The following is a 23,445-nucleotide window of genomic DNA, read 5'->3' on the forward strand; positions in this document are numbered from 1 at the left end:
ACGATTGTTAATAAATAAATTTTTCTGTTACTGCCTTGCTTAAGGATTGTTAATCGAAAAGCAAATGCTTTGATATTAATTTATAATAAAAGAAAATTAAAAAATTATAAATTTCAATAAATTTTCTACAAATACGTACAAATCGATATCTTTCAATTATATTTCTTCGTACATTTTGTTAAATATCAGAGATATTACATAAGGTATTTTTTAAATTTCAATCGCCATTAAAATCATTACTACTATATTATATTTATATAAAATATTTAACGCATTAATATCTTATTGATTATTAATTTTAAATCTATAATCGTTTAATAATTTTCTGAAGGATAATCGATTAAAAAGAAAAGAAAAAAAAGATCTAATTAATTAAAAACAATACAGAATGTTTCTGTAAAAGAAAAAAATAAATAAATAAAAAAAAAAAAAAAAGAAAAAGAAAAAGAAAAAACTAGAAAATAAACCCGGTTCAAGCAAAAGTCGTGAATTTTATTTCATAATCTTAAAATATATTTGACACTAAACGAAATCACAGAGAAAACATTTTTTACTTCTATCGTTTCTAACTCAAATGAAATATTCAATCGAGCCTTGATTTATAATATACTCGTGTGTATATCAATGAAAGAATAATTTGAACGATATTTTATGTATATGAAAAAAAGGAGAAAAAAAAACATCGTTGAGATCTCTTTGAAAATAGATGGAAATTAAATAGAGAAAGGGGGAAAAAGAAAAAGAGTAAAAATATTTTCTCTTTTAAAAATATTTTAGAGTAATCACTTACTACTTCTGGACGACAATCATAGATGGCATTGATGATCTTTACCTTCGTTCCTTTATCTTCTTTCTGATCCCATAGAAATTAATGATATATATATATATATTTATCTTCTTATCGATGAAATAAACAGCAATCAGTTTGCTCGTAGACGACGAAGTCAAAAAAAAAAAAAAAAAAAAAAAAAGAAGAAAAAAAGAAGCCTGAAACATTGGATAATATGTATTAGAAACGTTGAATAAATTGTTACCGTGAAATACTAATTGAAAAGTAATGAATTTCCAAAAAAAAAAAAACAAAAAAAAACAAAAAAAAATCCACTACCACCGACAATTCGTAGGATCATTCATCATCATTCATTTTTTTTCCCGAGTTATATATTTAATCGTAAAATAATATATTTAATAAATACGACAATAATAAATTGATCATTATTAAGAAATCAATTAAAACAATTACCTATTATTAAAGAATGACAGCTTTGTTAACTCGCGTACAACATTACTCGACACACTTTGTACAACGATGACATTAGGCGCCAACTGTAATTATTGAAGATGGCGTTAATTCAAATCGACCAACTACAACGTGATACAAAGAAAGTTCGTTATTATGTATATCTATATACATACATACATACATATATATATATATATATGTGTATGTATTTCGATGACAGTTAATTATTATTACATATAAAGTATATTTATAAATATTATTTTATTCGTAGGAATATTAATCGTATCGTATGTATTATATTCGTAGAAAACAATATTATAATATTTCAATGTCAAACTTATTATTATGAAAAATTAAATGAATGTAAGAGAGTTTAAATTTTAAATTATAACATGATAGAGATCTTACGAAGTATTAACAATAATTCATTCTCGATAATATACTTTGTAATGATAATTTAAATTGTAATCGTTCGTTTTCTTTCTTTCTTTTTTTTTTTTTTTTTTTTTTTTTTTTTTTTTTTAAATGTATTTTATTATTGATTCTTTTTACCTCTCTTTTTCGTTCTTCCTCTGTTTTTGTTTTTTTCATTCTTTTTTCTTTTTCTTTTTCTTTTCCTTTCTTTTCTTTACTTTTTTTTTCTTTTATTCTTACCGAATCTAAGAACCGCGTGGTATTCCAGAAAAATCTTACGCGCAGAATCGTAGGTGGCGCCATTGTCGATTCGTTTTGTTGTCATCAGCCACATTCACACTAAGTTGTTTTTAATCCGATTTTCATTGGAACATTTAGTTTTAACCTATAAATTATAATCTTCCTTTTTGACAAAAACATAATGCAACCAATGATACGAATTACTATTAACAAATTTTCATAACAAGTAATCGAAATAGTGTGCCCTCATAAATTCGAAATCGAGGTTAACTCCTGATAAGTCCACTTTTCAGACATTTCTAAGTAATGTAAGTACATCAAATCGATCGTTATCATTATTTATATTTAATAACGATTCAAACAATATATATATATATATATATATACATATACATATTTTTTTTTTATATACACAATATCATTCCTCATGTAATATTTCATGATATCAGATATTGGTCAAAATTGGATCGTCCAATGAATATCATTTCGATCAATATTATCGATCATATATTAAAATCATTTCAATATAAAATGATTTTAATTATTCATTATTATTAATTATTTTTCACGATATTTGTTATCTTCATAGGTGACAATATTCATTTGGTAAATGGTGAATTATCGGTGCCATGGAAAGAAGAATAAAATTAAAAACTTTAAACAGTCATATAACTTGCAAGATATGCCGTGGTTATTTAATAGATGCTACTACAGTAACAGAATGCTTACATACATTTTGCAAAAGTTGTTTGGTCAAACATTTGGAAGAAAAACATACGTGTCCAACATGTCAAATAGTAATACATCAATCGCACCCACTTCAGTATATCAGTTTCGACAGGACAATGCAAGATATTGTTTACAAATTAGTTCCAGATCTCCAAGAAAGTATGTCTAAAACTATTCGTTGGTTCTAATCTTTTTTCTTTTTACATAGATATTACGAATACATATATTATAATTTTTTATTTTTTAGGTGAAATCAAAAGGGAAAGAGAATTTTATAGGGCGAGAGGTTTACCATGTCCCAAGGATATTTTACCAAACGCTGCAGAGGTAGAAGAAGAAAAAGCAACTGCAGATGCTCATGCAGAATCAGATTATCATAGAGCTGACGAACAGGTTATTATTATTATTATTAATATTATTTAAAAGAAAATTGAATTAAATAAATTAAAGTTAATATATTTATATGATATTACAGGTAAATGTATGCCTAGAATGTATAAACGCTAGTTTGAAGACTTTAAAGCGAAGATATATCAGATGTTCCGCACAGGCTACAATTACGCATCTTAAAAAATTCATTGCCAAAAAGGTTCTTAGTGGCATGGAAAAATATAGAGATGTATGTATACAATTAATGCATTAACATTATAAATAATTGTTTCTCTGTTTAATTGCTCATTCATTTTCTTTTTTTGTTCTTTGACAGATTGATATTTTGTGCAATGATGAATTACTAGGTAAGGATCACACTTTAAAGTTTGTATATGTGACAAGATGGAGGTTCCGGGACCCACCCTTAAGATTACAATATCGACCACGAATAGATATTTAAAACTATGTTTTTTACATAGAAAAGTTACAAAAATCTCGTTATGAATCAATTATATATATATATATATATATATATATATTAGTGCATATATATATACATATATATGTAAAATATATATATATATATACATGTAAATATATACATATATATATTTTATCATATATGTGTAAAAAAAATATATATACATATGTATATAAATATATACATATACATATATATATATATGTGTGTAAATATATACATATATATGCATATATATATACACACACCTACACGTATATATATATATAAAATTCGTTGATGCATCATTCGTTGCAATATTTATACATTTGTGTTCTTTACAAACAACATAAATCTTTAAATGAGAAACATCTTTCTTATTGTTAAACTACGTTGATGCTCAACAATTAATGGTACAATTCTTTATCACGTAAGATCTCTGTTTGAAGAAAACTGATTGCATTTGTGAACATGCCTTATTTAATTTTTCTATTTAATATACCTCAAATTAAGTTTTTGCGTATATATTTTCAACATTAATTTAATGTTATTAAGTAAATGTTAAATATATAAAAGCTTAATAAATTTTTTTTAACTTTTGTTTTTTAAATAAGCAATGTTTCATTTAACTTGTGTAAATTGGATATTTACAAAAATGATATCAACGTTTCGTAGAATCATGTTTATATTTTAAATAAGTCTACGTCCTAATTGGATACAAAATTGTTGTCGTCTTATCAATTATCTATTTATTTTGATATCTTATGTCGATATGAATCCAGCGACATCGTTTTATGCACTTAAAAAATTAAAATAACTTCGCGAAATTATATATTGTTATTAAAAATATTGGACGTAGAGTATATGACGAAAAGCTAACTAATATCGATTTCAAACAATGTTATTGATTTAGGCACTATCATAAAATGTGCTTTCTTTGTTTATTATTGATCATTTGGACAACAACAATTTTGTTACTATGTGACGTCTAATTATAATATTGAGTAAATACGGAAAGCAACTTGCGATCATTGCATTCCTTAAAATTTCATTAAATTACGAGATTTTCTATTTTCATATTGACTGACATTGTGTTTATTGTAATTTAATCTATGACGTTTAACGATTGAGTTTATTTTTTCCTTTTATTGCAAGTATGTATTTATTTATGTAGTCAAATTGTTGAAGGTATTTTTGTTTCTTTTCTTTTCTTTTTTATTTTATTTTTTTTTATTTTTTTTTATTTTTTTTTTTTTTTTTTTTTTTGTTCTTTTGTAAACATACTTGTAATTATTGTTATACCATACTTATCATCGAACCTGCCATGTAAACGCATCAATAGATAATTTCACATTATTTTATTTAAAAGCGCAACAATAATCATCAGAGACAGTCTTTCCTGCAAATATTATCTTTTATCTAAGAAAAAAACCGTCGCACTTTCTAAATGTCTAATTAAATAGAAATTTGTTTACATTATAATTTTCATCACTTACACCCACACACAAATATATATAATCTGACTGTACATAAAATATTTTTGACAAAATTCTATATACATCATGCGCGCATAGATGCAGCTTTGTACAAGAAGCAAGATAATACAAATTTTTGATCTAGCATATTTCTAGATCTTGTTAACTTTCTATGCTTTATGCGATGCATATATTGTCAGATTCTACCCGAATTTTCCCTCGACATTTATAAACCTACAATGATAATTTTATCGACAAAACTAAATATTTTGAAAAGACTTTTGTCGAGTGAAACTTCGGGTTGCGGACTTATTTCTCATAGTAGATCAAATCATTTTTATGAAACGATATTAAGGAAAAAAGACGTGTGATTGTATATACAAGTATTAGAATGTTGAGAAGTGTATTTTGCAAAGTAGGAGCTGCGCTTAACAGCGTTAGGGCTTGTATATTGTACACTGTGTGCGTATATCTATAAATTATTAAATAAATATGTTTTGTACAGTAACTGTACCAATGATCGCCGATATATTTTCAACGTCCGTTGTTGGTAGAATAAAAGAGCAAGAAAAATGTTTTTAATTAAAATATTATCCATATATTATATTATATTATATTATATTATATTATATTATATTATATTATATTACATTATATTATATTATATTATATTATATCATAAAGAACAAAAACAAATCTATTTGAAAATTTTCTATAAAGAAAAAATACCGCCGTTTGTGACGTTGTACCGTCACGAACCAATCGTAATTCGATTTAAACGAACCGTCGAATCAACCAATCATCGAGCGAAGATTTTGGCGCTAAACATCCAAAGGATCAAATTTATATATAATATTAGTAACAGTTTATCGTCGTTCCTACCGAATGGCGCTAGTTGTCATATCCCTTTTCTAAACGCGAAACATTCCCGACAGAGAGCGCTACCATCGATAACGATATAAGCGCACTCATCAACAACGGCATATATGCGTAACTAAAAGAAAATAGAAAAAATCTCTTTATATTTTTTACGCACGAGTCTTGGTCGTTGCCGCTGCCGCCGCCGCCGCCGCCTCTGTCGTCGTCGTCGTCGCCGCCGCCGCCGCCGTCGCCGCCGCCGTCGCCGCCGCCGTCACTGACTGGAAACGAGTGGTAAAAGATAAATGTGCACGAAGATCGCTTACGCGACTCGGACATTTCTCGATGTACTTTCGACGCGATAAAAGAATATCTCGGTGTCGTCTAGTGTGCCGTCGTCGTCGTCGTCGTTGTTGTTGTTATTATTATTATTGTGCCATCGTTGAAGCGACTCCGTCGTCGTTTTGATAAATGAGCCTACAGGATAGCCTCTTCGCCGAAGATGTGGAGTACGACGTGAATCTATTTTTGAAAGACAATAGAAAAAAAAGGTACGTTATTTTACTAAAAATAATAATAATAATAATAATAATAACAATAATAATGATAATAATAATAATGAAAGGAAATAAAAATAAACAAAACAGTAAAAAATATCCATTCGTATTTTTTTTAATGGGAAGAAAGGAGAGAAGAAGGGGAGAATGGGGATGAGGGTTAAAAGGTCGAAAGTAATTGTATGGCGGAATACTCGAAGCGCGTTGATGGTAAGAGGAAGGAAAAAAGAAGAGCAATTTCATCGTTTGCACGTTCTTTCACGCGCGAATCCCTCCTTCTAGCGTAACGGTCATGCAATCGACGGAACCTCATCTTATTATGGCGAACGAGTCTCTTTCTGTATATACATATGTATCTATATACGTACGTACGTACACCTTCCCCCACCGCTCGCCAACCCTACACCCCCATCCCTCCCCCCTATCCCCCGTACTATCCCTCTTCGCTTCGTCATCTTTCAGTCCGTTATATTAATAAATTCGAATTTACGATTATGGATAAGAAAATAAGAAAAGAAAACAATATATATATATATATATATATATATATATATATATATATATATATAATTCGATCGAACGGACAAACGAACGAACAGAATATGAAAAGATTTTCTTTCATTCCCTGTCCTTAACACACACACACACACACACAACATACGTACATACACAGCATATAATATACATATTAAAAACGATCAGTCTATTGACTCCGCTCTCTCTTAAGCCAAATATAGCTTTTATATAAATATATATCTGAGTTTATACCTCCGAGGAATATCCAATGTACATACATACATATATATATATAAATATATATATATACATAGATGGATTAGATATTGTTTCTCTTTAATGCTTCGTTTCGTATAAAGCGTCTTTCAAAAGCAAAGTAATAAAAGAAATACAATATCATTATCGGATAGTAATTCGATAATTAAAACATATATATATATATATATATATATATAAAAGTAGAAGAAAGTATGAAAAATTAAGAGTAATCCTTTTCTAACGTATATACGTATTAACGATTATTAATGTCTCGTTAGGATCGTGATTGAAAAAAAAAAAATATATAAGAAGATACAAATGTATTATTATTTTAACATTTCATGTCGTACTTTGACGAGGTGTATCGATCGCGATTTGTCATGCTTTTTTTCTTCCTCCTTTTGTTTTTTCTCTCTCTCTCTCTCTCTCTTTTTTTTTTTTTTTTTTTTTTTTTTTTTTTTTTTTTTTTTTTTTTTTGAACAAACAATGGTCTAACCGAAAACGCCGGCAGTGGCGGCATTGTGTTAAATCTGACGACGTTAGATATGAATTATTGATTAGAAGGAAAAAAAAGAAAAAGAGATAGATAAATGGATAGATAGATAGAGATATGGAAAGAGTGAGAGAAAGAATGAAGAGGTTATGGGAGAAAGTATACGAAATATATATTACGTAAAAGCATGAGTTAACTTCCTCTCCTTCTTTACTCCTCTGTATTTTCTTCCTCCTCCTCCTCCTCCTCCTCCTCCTTCTTCTCCTTTTTCTTTCTTACGAGGTTCCTCGGTCCATTATATCGAGTTTGTCGGTGGTGGTCAACAGTAACCAAGCAGTACGACATCGGTATAAGCCGGCTAAGATCGGAACCGTTCGTTCGAGATCGACGTTGCCGTTGTTACCTTAAAATTCCGAGCTCTTGCGCTTTTCACGATCCGCGATCAGAGAGAGTACACTCGATCGATCCTTTCGCTTTTACAGGGTCCTTGTGTTTCCTCCTGTAAACAACTATCGACGATATCTCATACATCAACTTGTGCAGGATCGATTTGCCGATTTCCTGCGCACCTTCTCCATCGGCCAAGGGCTCGACAGACGTACCGTCGTCTGCTACAAGACGGACGTTATAAGGTAGAAAGAGAGAAAGAAAAAGATAGATTAAGACAGACTGACAAGAGAATGAAAGAAAGAAAGAAGGAGAGAGAAAGAGAGAGAGAGAGAGAGAGAGAAGTCCGTTTCTTTGTGAATTATCTTAACCTAACCTAATATAAAATTATTAGTATATCCCGGATCAGATATTTTACGTATACATATATATTATATGGTATATATATACACAAATATAATTGTAATAAATATTATACATGTATATATATGTGTGTATATATAATTATATTTGATGCTTAAAACGTAAAATCATACGCGACACCGTTGACTACGATGAAAAACACGTACGCCACACGAAACGCATGCACACAGATACACAAATATATATATAAGGCTTCTTTTCACTTTCGTTATGAGCTTAACGACTGACATTACGTATGTATATATATATATAGCCGTATGTTTGTCTACTATCTATCCTACTATTATTTTCAAACGGAAGAAATTGAAACGTATTTTATATGCCGATCATTTGCGATTTTTCTTTTGATTATACGCATGATTTAATATATAAAATATATAATTTATGTATATATATATATATATAATTACAAATTAAATTGTTTAAATTATATATATATATATAAAATAATTAATTTTAATTTTTTTAATTTTTTTTTTTTATTTTAACCATCTATATAAAAGCCGTATGTAACTTTGAAGTAACATGTTTCTTTTATTTATTTTTTTTATCTTTTTCCCCTTTTTTTTATTTTAAGTTACATACATAATATAATAATATGTACTATGTTATAATATATATAATATATTATATATATATATATAGTAGGTTCCAAGGTTTTTTTTTTTTTTAATATATATATATATATATATATATATATATATATATAATCATCTATCGGATCGCTTATATAAGAAAAAAAATCTTTTCATACGTATAAATTACACGCATTATGCATACATATACACGTACATACGCACATCATACATACATACGTATACACATAGAGGTTATATCATTTAAATGGGAATATTAAAATGGCATGATATTTTTTTTTTATGTCTCAAATATACGTACATAAAGAAACAAATCAACTGTTTATGCTTATCTGGAAAAAAAAAGTATATATATATATAGTTCTTTTTTTTTCTCGTGTATTCGTTGATAATTAACTTCGTAAAATAATTAAACGAAAAAAAATATATATATATATTATATATATTTACGTGGTAATAATAATTAACCATTGATATGAACTTTGATTTCCATTTTTTTTTTTTTTTTTTTTTTTTTTTTTTTTTTTTTTTTTTTTTTTTTTTTTTCAAAGAAATTGAGAGTATATATATATATATATATATATTTATAAAGTCAGAGATATTCTGACTTTCTCGAAACGATTACGAAAGAAAGGGAACGTACCGCGAAATCTCGATGGAGGAGGAGGCACGTCTCTAACGAAAGTGAAACTGACCGGCTCTCGTGACTCAAGGTCGTATATACGTTCGCTCGAGCACGTATATAATATAGTATAGAAAGATATACACGTATGTTACTTACGTACACATAAGCGCCCGTGTTTTTTTTCAGTTTCTTTTCTCTTATTTTTCTCTCTTTTTATATACCAGCGTTTCTCAAAATTTTTTTAACATACGGATCTTTTTTTTTCAATAATTTTTTTTTCTTTTTTTTCTTTTTTTTTTTTTTTAAGTTATATACTTAATATAGTATAATAATATGTACTATGTTATAATATAAACAAAAGTTTTTATTTTACTTATTTTTTTTTTTTTTTAATTTTAATTATTTATTATTATTATTATTATTATTATTATTATTATTATTATTGTTATTATTATTATTATTATCATTTCTTCATTTTTTTTTTATAATGGCATCATATATAAGATAAAAAAAAAAAAATGAAATAACTTTTCATTCTAACCTCAAATAAAAATCTGATTATAAAGGATTAATTAAATATTTATAATATACGATTTTGAAGAATTTCATAGATTAAATTCACTTCAGTAGTATATGTAAATAATTAAAAAAAAAATTATATGCATATGCATGTTTATTATTTTAAAGATACGCCGCTAATTACCGCGATATTCTCTTGCGATAAGAACTGACTGTAGTAAGAATATTTTACGAAGAACTATCTAAAGAAAAAAAAAAAAAGAAAGAGAGAGAAGAAAAAATAATCTGTACAAATTAAAATCACTTTCCTCACTTTGGCATTGTAAAGTGGCAACAAAAAAAAAAAAAAAAAGAAAAGAAAAAGAAAAAGAAAAACATATCATTTAGCGACCAATTAAAAAATTTATCATGTTTAAATTGAGAAACGCTGGTTCATAGAAACATACAGTGTATTTCAAATCTAATCGCACGTATCTCATCTTTGTTTCTTTATTTCTAAGAAATTATCTAATCAAAAGTTTCTATTTTCTTTCTTTTCTATTTTTATTTTTGTACTTCTTTATTTTTTCTTATTTTTACAACTAAATATAGAATATATAAATTAAATAATAAATATATATTATAATATATACATATATATTTATTATTTAATTTATATATTATGCGCGTGCAACCACACACATAAATTATATATGAAGAGTTTGTGTTTTGTATGCTATTAAAGGGAGCCAGGATCAAATGCTGGAGAACATAAGGAAAGTCCTACAAAAAATTTGTCCTGTGGAATGGGTGTTGTAGAACGGCGATCTCCACCGAAATCACCGGAACGTATTCGTCCCCAACAACAACAACAACAACAACACTATTATCATCATCATCATCATCATTATCATCATCATCAGCAACAACAACAACAACAAAGGCAAACAGAGCCAAGGATCGTCTCAAACTGTAAGTATTCTAAAATCTAGATCTTTTATATTTCAATCTTTTCTATTGTACTAATTGTTCTAAAGTAACTTACGGTAACAACGGTTAACTGTTATTTATATATATATATATACAGGGTGTCCAAAAAACATAGGACTAAACTTATATTATGTATTACTGAGGTCATCAAATGGATGGAAAAAATTCATATATAAACTCATGTCCAAAAATGCTTTATTTAAAAGATATGTATGATTTATTTTCATTCGTTGTATTAATGATTAGTCAACGATTAGTAGTTGATCTCCTAGATCGATTCTGACTTAAGTTGCCTTTTGGGAACTTCTATTTATGAAGATCACGCAAAAGAGTTAATTTATAAAAAATATAATAGAAACAAAAGATTAATCTTGGAAATAGTATTTAAAATGTATTTAATATATTTTCCAATTATATGCAGTTGGAGTATTTGAGTCTGATAATCACTAATTCGTTCGAATGAAAGGAAATCTGTCAATCTTGCAGGAAAAAGGAATTTTCGAATATTTCATATAATTAGAATAATAAATCATAAATATCTTTATAAGTAATTATATATTTTTACAATAAAGAATTTTTGGATATAAGTTTGTATAAACTTTTTTTCATCTATTTGATCTTAATAATATAAGTTTCATCTCATGTTTTGTGGACACCCTGTGTGTATATGTGTGTGTATACATATATATATATATATACATACATATGTACACATATACATATACACCTTTCTCTTATTTCTTCAGCCAAGTCCATTGCACCTGCCGTAGAAATCTATGTACCACCTCCGGCCAGAAAAGCAAGAAATGAACTACGTTCGCAACCTCGAGAAACTTTAACTAATATTAAAACTGAGGACGGTAACGATAACAACGATATCACTGTATTACCCTCCACCTCATCTTTTATGAACGTAAGGTAAGCCGTTTAATTGTAAGAAGAAGAAGAAGAAGAAAAAGAAAAAAAAATAGTAATGCTAGTGTTCCTTAGTTTTTGCATAGATTTTTTCATCAATTTTTATGTAAGGAACAAAATTAATTGTTTCAATAGTTAATCGATATAAACTATTCTGAAAAGTGTACCTAAATGATTTTAAGCCCTTTTTCTATACCATAGAGATGGATATATCATTGGCTTTTTCATTTTTATATTAATACAATTTTAAATTCACATATATAATTTCATTTTGCTCACGGAAATATTTTTTTTCTTTTTTGAAAGTAATTTTATTACTTTTTATTACTTTTTATTACTTTTTTTGATTCATATACATTAACTTTTTAATTTGACTTGCGATAAAATGATTGAATTGACCTCGTCATCATTTTATTAAAGTTGAAAGACTATCCGTGGGAAAATCAGACACTGATAAAAAAAAAAAAAAAAAAAAAAAGTGATAATCGTAAGAAGACAACAAATCAGAACAAATAAATTAAAGCCGCTCAAACGTTTTTTTTTTTTTTTTTTTTTTTTTTTTAATGTTGCTCTATCTTGATTCGTTGCGTCGTATAAAAAAAAAAAAAAGTAAAAACTTTTTCGAATGACTTTCCATCGGTATCCGATTTCTCTAATATATAAATGTATGCAATAATTTGTTTGTCCAGGTGAGAGAAAGATCAACCCTAACATTCAATTTAATGATCAAAAATAAAATTTACGATACTTTAATATTTTACTTTTACGAATTTTAAACTCACGAGTACTTAGTGATCGTTACTTGATTCATTGTCTCCCTCACATCTTATTATTGACTCTTTCCAATCGCAATAGCTATAAGTGCGAATAATATCTCATTGGTTGGAATTATTAATTAACGAGACACGGTAGCAATATACATTTATTATTTGTAAAATCCTAAATGAATTGGATTAATGAGTAGGAATTAATTGAATTATAATGAGGATTATGAAGATTACTTGATCTTATTAAATTTTTTATTAGATCCTCTTGGTTTGAATTTCATAGATCAGAATTATTAATAAAATTGTCGGTATTATTAGGAATACATAGCCATAGATTTTTAAAATAGATTTGTAATTAATTTCATATTATTGTTTCTTATTTGTTCATACAAATTTTTCAAGAAATAATCGTCAAAGAAGACCAGATCGCGCTGTTTACGTGCCAAGGCATAGAAGAAGCGTGGATGGGGAAATTGGTTCGCGTCGTATTTACGAGGACAATCTTATATCGCAAGATTCATCGAGATCAACATTAATAACGGGAACCTCCTCCAACAGCAACGTTATTTGCGAAGAACAGCAGGAGTTACGGCAACAGCAGCAGCAGCAACAACAACAACAGCAACAGCAGCAGCAGCAGCAACAACAACAGCGAACAGAGGAGATCGTATTATCATCGTCGAAATTAAATAACGTGACTGAACGTTTAACGTCAAATATTATTGAAAAGGATAACTCGAGTACGAACAGGGATCATTCACCGCATATTCTTGTTGTTGATTCGTCGAAATCATTAAGCGTAAAAGTGAAAGAAAATACGGAGGAGGAAGGAGAAAAACGGCAAGCGGTGAAACTCCTCGAGGAGGAGCAGCAGGAGGAGAAGAAGGAGGAGGAGGAGGAAGAGGAAGAGGAGGAGGAGAAGGAGTCAACGATCTCAAAAACGGACGATTGTCCTACGCACGAGAAAGAGAAGAAAGAGGAAGAGGCAAAAGAGAAGGAAGAAGAAAAGAAGGAAACAGTGAAAGCTGAACTATTACAAAGTGATGATACATTGGTATCTTCGGAGGAAAGAAAATTTATCGATGATAATAATAAAGAAGTAAGGACCAAGGAATTATTATTATTATCAACCGAGGAAGAGGAGGAGAAGGAGGAGGAGGAGTCAATAGAAATTTTTAAGAACGTGCAATCATCGTCATCCTGCGAAAAGGAAAGACATTTTAACGATAAAACTCGTAATAAAGTTGAAGAAGAAGAAGAAGAAGAATTTGTCGAGTCCGAGATCGTTAATAAAAGATCCATAATGTCGAACAATGTCGAGAGAGATGAATCAATAGAAAATCTTGAATTGGATCGTAACGAGACCATTGTTAAAAATAATAATGAGAGTAACAATACCATACGACAAAATACGATGGTATCTAACGTTCTTATAATATCCGATGTAATAACCGATAAAGAATCACCGAAAAAGGTTGTTAAGGAAGTAGTACCGGTGCCGGTTACTGTTGCACCGCCAGAAAAAAAAGCAAAGAAGGTCGAACGAGCAAAAAGTAAACCAGCACCGCCTCCCTCGCCTCCGATTAAAATTAGCAGAGACGAATGCGACTGGGACAGTTTGTTCGACGACAATGGCGATTGTTTGGATCCGTCATTGATAGAAGAGGTAGATAAAATATTAAATGATGATTAAATCTAAATTTAATTTAAATTTGCGATGCAATGATAATATATATATATATATATTTTTTTTTTTTTTGTAACAAATGAGATATCTATTAAAATTTATCTAAAATATAGAAATAATTTTGTTTCTTTAGTTAACATCGGCCGTCGGCGAGGTTATGATAGAACAACCAAAGAACGATTACAAACTTTATACCAAACAAGTCGTTGAGGTCTCTAGCGATGAGTTTGCCCATGTAGTTGAAATTTACAATTTCCCATCGGATTTTAAAACTAGCGATTTGGCCGCTGTTTTTAGCCCATTCAAAACTGGGGGCTTTGAACTTAAATGGGTCGATGATACCCATTGTCTTGGTGTTTTTAGCAGTCCTCTCATTGGTAAGATAAATGTCTCAAAGAAAATTTTTAAAATTTAATTAAATTATGATCAATGATCACAATCTTAAAGCTAATCCATAATAATAATAATAATAATAATTAATAATTAATAATAATAATACGTTGAAATAATTTTTAACAAAAGCCGCAGAGGTATTGGCTTCGGAACACCCGTTCGTTAAAACCAGACCTCTCAGCGAAGCTACGGCATTGAGTAAAACGAAGGTAAGAAAAAGCGCTGAATTTTTACAACCATACAGAAGTCGTCCGGAAACTTGTGCCGCTTTGGCGAGAAGGTTGGTTACAGGTGCTCTAGGTGTAAAATTAGCGACAGCGAGACAGGAACGCGAACACGAAAAGAACGTATTGCGCGAAGCTAAAGGTAAAACGCCTCTTGCACAGTGTAACACTTTTTCTTTTTTTTTTTTTTTTTTTTTTCTTAAATTTTTTTTTTTTTTTTTTTTTTTTAATAAATTTTTTTTTTTTTTATACATAGAGAGATAAATAAGTATTTCGTTTTCGTTTTTATAGAGAAAAGAAGATTGGCCAATAAACAACGAGAAGATGCTTGGGAAGGTATTATCCCTCAAAAGTAGCATTACCTTCTTTTAGTGGTCCAATGAACTGATGGAATAAGATATACCTCGTAATCGTATGACCTACGTTGCCTCTACACGTATTTGTGCCTTACTCATCTATGTTTTTTATCGTAAACAGTACGTACGTACTTTTAGAATCGGAAGGATTACTGATTTAGGGGTAATAATTTTAAGTGATTAGTTTGATAGATGAGTGTGGCATGAGAGAAGAAAAGGAAAGAAGTAATAATTATGAGATCTTTCATGTGTCCCTGTTACTTTTTTTTTTTTTCTTTTTTTTTCTCTTTTTTTTTCTTTTTTTTCTTTTTTTTCTTCGTATATTAACGAAAAGAGCAAAAAAGGAAAAAAACGAAAAATAATATGGGATACGAAATGAAAAGTTAATTTATCGTACTTACATATCATATAAAAAAAAAAAAAATATATATATATATATGTATAAAACGCGAGCTATTTAGTGAATTTCATTTTCTTTTTTTTTTTCTTCTTTTCCTTTTTTTTCTTTTCTTTTCTTTTTTTCTTTTTTTCTTTTTCGATACGTCATTTTCCAAGTGACGATCAGAGATAGGATATAATCGTATTTTTTACATACGAATCTCCCGGAAAAGAAAAATTTAAGAAAAACAGTATCAAATCTCTCCTAATACATCCCCACCCCACTCACCCCCAATCAATTCCTCCCCTCAATCAATCAATCATCAAACCCCAAAGGTTAGTAACTTTTGAAGATTCATTAGGACGGAGTCTGTTTACGAAGAAGTTGTGAAAATGGCATATTGTTATAAGTTTTTACTCTGTGCAATTTTATGAAAGACAATAAATTAGGATTTTAAGATATTATGATGAGAATTTGTCGTATACGCGTGCTTATCGATTATTATGTATATTAAATATGTGATGGAAAAAAAAGGGGGGGAGAAAAAAAAGGTCTTTTTTCAAAAGTTACACGATTTGATAAATTTTCAAAATGTATTCATCGAATTATATATATATATATGTATCGTAAACTAATTCCGTTAGAAAGCAAACTGTTTTTTACTTTATGCCTGTTAAATAAGAATGTTGAGAATCGACGCACAGTCACGATGTTTATGAATACCATAGATTTTCAAAAGAAACACAACAATAGATTGTATTTTTATATATAACTGTTACAAATAAAAAAAGGTCATATATAATACCACCAAAATCCTAGTCAATGTATGGATAAAGTGTTACCTTATATTACGTGTTACGTTTTCAATCTGTCATACCTTGTGACAGGAAGAATTTATTGGAATAAAGTTATTTTACGTATTTGTAGCGATAATGCATGGTTCTTTTTTTTTCCTCCATGAATGACATAAAAAATCTATACATATATGAATATGATAATATTACAGAATGTAGTTTGCTTTTTTTTTTTTCCATTGTTATTTTCATGAAATAACAATCCTAATGGACTTATTGCTTTATATATATATATAGAATAGTTGCGTACATTGATTATTTACCATTTGCCACCTTTCTTCTTTTTCTTTTGCTGAACTTTACGTTGTTGTTGACGTGGTCCAGACACTTCCACGGTAGTATTATGTCGAGGATTAGGGGAAGGCTTAGTATTGACAGGCATTTTTGTAATATCACTACAAAATAATCAAATATTAGATAGACATTCTTAATTATTTTCTATCAAAAAAATTTCAACTCATAAATAATTATTTACGTACTATAGATCGCTTGCACCAGTTGCCACACCTTGCGTACCCTTCATTGCTACATCTCGATTTCTTCTATCTCGTTTCTTTCTGAAATTACTACGTTCGTGCCTTGGTAACCATCTCTCAGGATCGGGAGGAACATTTGGATCGTAGTTCTTCGGTAATTTTCCTTTACGTTTGCGAGTTTTACGTTTTTTTAATGTCTGGTCCACAATTGGTTTACTATACGTAGAAAATAAATATTTGATATACAAGTTATACGATTTACTCTATAAGATGAATCAAGATTTCATGACGACAAACGATGTAATTAAAAATTACTAACCCAGGAGAAGGTTCTACTTTCTTTCGGACAACTTTTGTACCAATAACCCAATTGCTACTTTCTAATGCGTCGACATTTATCGTTTCTGCGAGATCGTGCAGCGGTGGTAACCTTTTGTACAAAAGGTGAGCTTTCGCAGGACAAAATTGTACATAGGCCACTACTAATTGTGCCAAAGTTTTCGTATCAGATGGAGACGAGTCTACTAATTCCTGCAATATATCTGCGGCAACCTGAATTTCTCCACCACGTAGATAAAAGTCAGCAGCTTGTCGCCATAAATCGCCTAAATTTGTTTTGGTTGCCTAAAAAAAGAAAATCAATTTTTTTTTGTAACAATTTATATATCAAACACACGCTTACGTAATTAATATTTAGTTTTCTGCATACTTTATACCTTATGTTTTTTATAATAGTTCACTGCATTTTTCAATGCAGCTGACGCTCTATCCCTATTATTGTCTGCCATATGAAGAGTAACGAGAGCACTAACTACGCCAGGCAACGATCTATCAGATTCTGACAAATTCTCGAGTATATTAATGGCCTCTTTTCTTTCGGTATGACTCAAAAGAAGTTGAACTGCAACTAGTTTCATTTGCAATTCCTTTTCAGCAGTTGCATACTCTAATAATAACTTAGCTGCCTCCTGAGCTTTACCATCTTTGCTAAGTTGAATAGCTTTCACAAACATTGCATCTGCTGCCAAAGCTGGATGATCTTTTGCAAGTTTATTACACAATTGTTGACATTGTTCTCCCTATAAATCAGAAATTAATTCATAACATATAGCAACATAACTAAAGTACATGTCCATTAAAACTACTTGTTAATTATATCTATTACCTGATCAGTATATAAGGCTAATAAACATTGATTGTATGCTATAGTTCTTCTTTGTCTTGAAGTCAACTTATGCTCCAAACTTTCGTGCGTGGCACTTTTCATTCTTTTCTTACTATCAAACACGTTTTGATCTTTATTCAAACAAACGAGATTATTGCTCGCTACGGCGACTAACGCAATATCATCTGGTTTTGATTTTAAAGCAGCTGTGTATAAAGTTTGAGCTTCTTTCTCACGTCCCAGGAGTTGCAAGCAACATCCCAGTTGTACTCTTATAATCCCAAGTTCATTTTCTATTTCTTCCTCTGTGGCCCCATCCTCTTCTAAACCTTCCTTACACATTTTTTCTGCAGCTTTCAGTTTCTTTTCTGCTTCTACCAACATACTCTTATCATTTAAATTTCCAAGCGCAATCAATTGACAAGCTGCATTATATGTTAACTCATAAGTGTCCTCTTGCAATGATGGAAGTTCTATAGGCTGAAAAATTATATTAAAGAACATTGAATCGATTGAATAATGGCAATGAATATTTGTATAAATAATATTCATCCAAAACTCACTGAATTTTCAATTGTCAAATTCACAAGAACTGCAGCTAAATTAGTTTCTCTCTCGTCTGCATATTCATCGTCTGAATTTTTTATAATGTCTCTGTAAATGGTGAAACATTCCTCGTATTTTTCAAGTCGATATAATATTTGTGCTTTCAATTCTTTTACTTTTAAAGAAGGATTTTGTATACCCTCGACTACCTTCAAAGCTTCTGCTACCTGATTTAAACGATAGAGACAATAAGCTTTCTCAAAGTCAAGATTTCTAAAAAAAAATGTATCATAACATTTATAAATAATTATTTTCTATGTATGTAAAAATATTAAATATAATTATGAGTAATTGTCATACATCGCCAATTTTTGATTTTTTGTTATCAATTGCAATCCTTCACTAAATTTTGACAATTGGATATAACAGATTACTTTACAATGAAATGCAGCTTCCTCATCTTGCATACTGCCTAGAACTATGATAAAAACAAAAAATAATATAAGATTTTAACACATAGCTTCAAATAATATTTGTTTCTAAAGAGATTTTGATAATAAATAACTGAACAAAATATTTATACGATACTCAATGTGTTAACAATAACATGTGTAAATAAATGTTATCAAAAGAAAGAACATAGGTTATGTTTTGCATAATTACCAAATATTGTCGAATATAATTTTATATTTATACAATTTTAGAGACATGCTATAATTTGAGATGTACATACTTCTATTAGCAGTTTTCAATGCTCTTTCATATTCTGCATTTTGGCCTAATTTATTTAATTCCGCGTATACCGCAGAAATATTGCTTTCCTTCGAAGTCATATTGTCCACTTGACAAATCTGACAACGTGGAACTTATAATTAATAGGATTGGATAGAGTAATGAATAGGAATATGATTTTTCGAAAATATTAAATAATTATAAATCGTTGAATAATTTTTTAATGATTTATATATAAAAAAAGGTTATTCGCACGCAATTGTATTTTAATTCTATACATATATATGCATACTCATTATAAATATTACTCGTATATACATACGATATACATGAAATATATATATACACATAAATATATATACACATATATATCGTATAAAAAATGTTTACACGAACACGATGATCACCAAAGGTAAATGGTAGTTTTTGTTTTTTTCCTATTATTTCCGTGAAATAAGTCTGTTTGAACATTCATTGTACTTATATATATATATATATATATATATATATATATATATATACAACGGTTGCGTACGTTGATTATTTACCATTTGCCACCTTTCTTTTTTTTCTTTTGCTGAACTTTACGTTGTTGTTGACGTGGTCCGGACACTTCCACAGTAGTATTATGTCGAGGATTAGGGGAAGGCTTGGTATTGACAGGCATTTTTGTAATATCACTACAAAATAATCAAATATTAGATAGACATTCTTAATTATTTTCTATCAAAAAAATTTCAACTCATAAATAATTATTTACGTACTATAGATCGCTTGCACCAGTTGCCACACCTTGCGTACCCTTCATTGCTACATCTCGATTTCTTCTATCTCGTTTCTTTCTGAAATTACTACGTTCGTGCCTTGGTAACCATCTCTCAGGATCGGGAGGAACATTTGGATCGTAGTTCTTCGGTAATTTTCCTTTACGTTTGCGAGTTTTACGTTTTTTTAATGTCTGGTCCACAATTGGTTTACTATACGTAGAAAATAAATATTTGATATACGAGTTATACGATTTACTCTATAAGATGAATCAAAATTTCATGACGACAAACGATGTAATTAAAAATTACTAACCCAGGAGAAGGTTCTACTTTCTTTCGGACAACTTTTGTACCAATGACCCAATTGCTACTTTCTAATGCGTCGACATTTATCGTTTCTGCGAGATCGTGCAGCGGTGGTAACCTTTTGTACAAAAGGTGAGCTTTCGCAGGACAAAATTGTACATAGGCCACTACTAATTGTGCCAGAGTTTTCGTATCGGATGGAGACGAGTCTACTAATTCCTGCAATATATCTGCGGCAACTTGAATTTCTCCACCACGTAGATAAAAGTCAGCAGCTTGTCGCCATAAATCGCCTAAATTTGTTGTGGTTGCCTAAAAAAAGAAAATCAATTTTTTTTTGTAACAATTTATATATCAAACAAAGCGCTTACGTAATTAATATTTAGTTTTCTGCATACTTTATACCTTATGTTTTTTATAATAGTTCACTGCATTTTTCAATGCAGCTGACGCTCTATCCCTATTGTTGTCTGCCATATGAAGAGTAACGAGAGCACTAACTACGCCAGGCAACGATCTATCAGATTCTGACAAATTCTCGAGTATATTAATGGCCTCTTTTCTTTCGGTATGACTCAAAAGAAGTTGAACTGCAACTAGTTTCATTTGCAATTCCTTTTCAGCAGTTGCATACTCTAATAATAACTTAGCTGCCTCCTGAGCTTTACCATCTTTGCTAAGTTGAATAGCTTTCACAAACATTGCATCTGCTGCCAAAGCTGGATGATCTTTTGCAAGTTTATTACACAATTGTTGACATTGTTCTCCCTATAAGCCAGAAATTAATTCATAATATATAGCAACATAACTAAAGTACATGTCCATTAAAACTACTTGTTAATTATATCTATTACCTGATCAGTATATAAGGCTAATAAACATTGATTGTATGCTATAGTTCTTCTTTGTCTTGAAGTCAACTTATGCTCCAAACTTTCGTGCGTGGCACTTTTCATTCTTTTCTTACTATCAAACACGTTTTGATCTTTATTCAAACAAACGAGATTATTGCTCGCTACGGCGACTAACGCAATATCATCTGGTTTTGATTTTAAAGCAGCTGTGTATAAAGTTTGAGCTTCTTTCTCACGTCCTAGGAGTTGCAAGCAACATCCTAGTTGTACTCTTATAATCCCAAGTTCATTTTCTATTTCTTCCTCTGTGGACCCATCCTCTTCTAAACCTTCCTTACACATTTTTTCTGCAGCTTTCAGTTTCTTTTCTGCTTCTACCAACATACTCTTATCATTTAAATTTCCAAGCGCAATCAATTGACAAGCTGCATTATATGTTAACTCATAAGTGTCCTCTTGCAATGATGGAAGTTCTATAGGCTGAAAAATTATATTAAAGAACATTGAATCGATTGAATAATGGCAATGAATATTTCCATAAATAATATTCATCCAAAACTCACTGAATTTTCAATTGTCAAATTCACAAGAACTGCAGCTAAATTAGTTTCTCTCTCGTCTGCATATTCATCGTCTGAATTTTTTATAATGTCTCTGTAAATGGTGAAACATTCTTCGTATTTTTCAAGTCGATATAATATTTGTGCTTTCAATTCTTTTACTTTTAAAGAAGGATTTTGTATACCCTCGACTACCTTCAAAGCTTCTGCTACCTGATTTAAACGATAGAGACAATAAGCTTTCTCAAAGTCAAGATTTCTAAAAAAGAGGTATGATAACATTTATAAATAATTATTTTTTATGTATGTAAAAATATTAAATATAATTATGAGTAATTGTCATACATCGCCAATTTTTGATTTTTTGTTATCAATTGCAATCCTTCACTAAATTTTGACAATTGGATATAACAGATGACTTTACAATGAAATGCAGCTTCCTCATCTTGCGTAATGCCTAGAACTAAGATAGAAAAAAAAAGAGAAAAAGTGAGAGAGATAGGATAAGATTATAAAATGTGTCTTGGAAAATATTTACTTTAAAAGAAACTCTGATAATAAATTGTTGAATAAATTATTTTATTCTCGATCCGTTAATAATAACATGTGTCATAAGTATTCCCGTAAGAAGAAACATAGGTTATGTTTTGTTTAATTATAAAATATTGTGGTATATAACTTCATATTTATATATTTCTAAAGACATGCGATAATTTGATATGTACGTACTTCTATTAGCAGTTTTCAATGCTCTTTCATATTCTCCATTTTGCCCTAATTTATTTAATTCCGCGTATAAAGCAGAAATATTATCCTTCGAAGTCATATTGTCCACCTAACAAATGTGACAACGTGTAACTTACAATGAATAGGATTGGATAGAATAAAGAATAAGAATATGATTTTTCGAGAATATTAAATAATTTTAAATTCCTCGATAACCTTTTAATAATTTATATATATATATATATATAAAAGAGATGATAACAGAAAATAGTATTTTAATTATTAGATAATCATTTATACAGTAACATATAAGTTTATTTCGTTTATCATATCAAAACGCGTTGGTATTGACTTTGATTATATATACACATACATGTATTATGCCTACATACTCAAGAAAAAATTTTTTTTTCATAAACACATACGAATTTCAATTGAGAGATACATGGAGTTCAATGTTTGATTAAGATGAAATCTAAGGAAGGGGGCGTTCTTAGAAACAGGGATTTCAAAACAAAGCAAAAAACAAAATATAGTTTTCTTTTTTTTTTTTTTTATGGTAGAATTATAGCTTTATTTGTAAAAAAAATTCAAAAAGATACTC

At 29.3% G+C, this 23,445-nt stretch overlaps 4 protein-coding genes across 11 annotated transcripts; 2 read left to right on the top strand and 2 right to left on the bottom strand.

Moving 5' to 3' along the window:
• The first annotated feature begins 1,912 nt into the window (after positions 1-1,912).
• Positions 1,913-3,535, top strand: LOC124955312 (polycomb group RING finger protein 3). The gene is made up of 5 exons (XM_047509563.1): positions 1,913-2,205; positions 2,487-2,785; positions 2,874-3,019; positions 3,102-3,245; positions 3,333-3,535. The coding sequence occupies exons 2-5, from the start codon at positions 2,527-2,529 to the stop codon at positions 3,456-3,458; spliced, it is 675 nt and encodes a 224-aa protein (XP_047365519.1). The 5' UTR covers positions 1,913-2,205; positions 2,487-2,526; the 3' UTR covers positions 3,459-3,535.
• Positions 3,536-6,032: 2,497 nt separating this feature from the next.
• Positions 6,033-16,788, top strand: LOC124955289 (probable inactive protein kinase DDB_G0270444). Of its 3 annotated transcripts, none has more exons than XM_047509498.1 (8): positions 6,033-6,342; positions 8,098-8,247; positions 10,890-11,116; positions 11,881-12,052; positions 13,219-14,482; positions 14,637-14,880; positions 15,026-15,105; positions 15,412-16,788. In XM_047509498.1, the coding sequence occupies exons 1-8, from the start codon at positions 6,263-6,265 to the stop codon at positions 15,490-15,492; spliced, it is 2,298 nt and encodes a 765-aa protein (XP_047365454.1). In that variant the 5' UTR covers positions 6,033-6,262; the 3' UTR covers positions 15,493-16,788. The 3 variants fall into 3 exon arrangements, with proteins under 3 accessions (XP_047365454.1, XP_047365453.1, XP_047365455.1); XM_047509497.1 differs by having other exon boundaries at positions 6,035-6,342; positions 15,026-15,262; XM_047509499.1 differs by lacking the exon at positions 8,098-8,247 and having other exon boundaries at positions 6,037-6,342; positions 15,026-15,262.
• Positions 6,182-19,780, bottom strand: LOC124955291 (signal recognition particle subunit SRP72-like). 6 transcript variants are annotated; one of them, XM_047509504.1, is made up of 9 exons: positions 19,630-19,780; positions 19,257-19,374; positions 18,914-19,169; positions 18,351-18,830; positions 17,902-18,264; positions 17,505-17,809; positions 17,189-17,401; positions 16,973-17,104; positions 6,182-6,313 (listed from the first exon to the last, which is right to left on the bottom strand). In XM_047509504.1, coding segments are annotated over exons 1-9 (1,968 nt in total). In that variant the 5' UTR covers positions 19,730-19,780; the 3' UTR covers positions 6,182-6,312. The 6 variants fall into 6 exon arrangements, with proteins under 6 accessions (XP_047365460.1, XP_047365458.1, XP_047365461.1 ...); XM_047509502.1 differs by having other exon boundaries at positions 16,960-17,104; XM_047509505.1 differs by lacking the exon at positions 6,182-6,313 and adding an exon at positions 16,435-16,830.
• A 329-nt stretch (positions 19,781-20,109) lies between these two features.
• On the bottom strand, positions 20,110-23,445 carry LOC124955290 (signal recognition particle subunit SRP72-like). Its single transcript, XM_047509500.1, has 9 exons — positions 23,215-23,445; positions 22,845-22,950; positions 22,461-22,578; positions 22,119-22,374; positions 21,556-22,035; positions 21,107-21,469; positions 20,709-21,013; positions 20,393-20,605; positions 20,110-20,308 (listed from the first exon to the last, which is right to left on the bottom strand). Exons 1-9 carry the CDS (start codon positions 23,254-23,256, stop codon positions 20,173-20,175), a joined length of 2,019 nt encoding a protein of 672 aa, XP_047365456.1. The 5' UTR covers positions 23,257-23,445; the 3' UTR covers positions 20,110-20,172.

The sequence above is a fragment of the Vespa velutina genome, chromosome 18 (genome assembly GCF_912470025.1).
Source record: "Vespa velutina chromosome 18, iVesVel2.1, whole genome shotgun sequence".
NCBI lineage: Eukaryota > Metazoa > Arthropoda > Insecta > Hymenoptera > Vespidae > Vespa > Vespa velutina.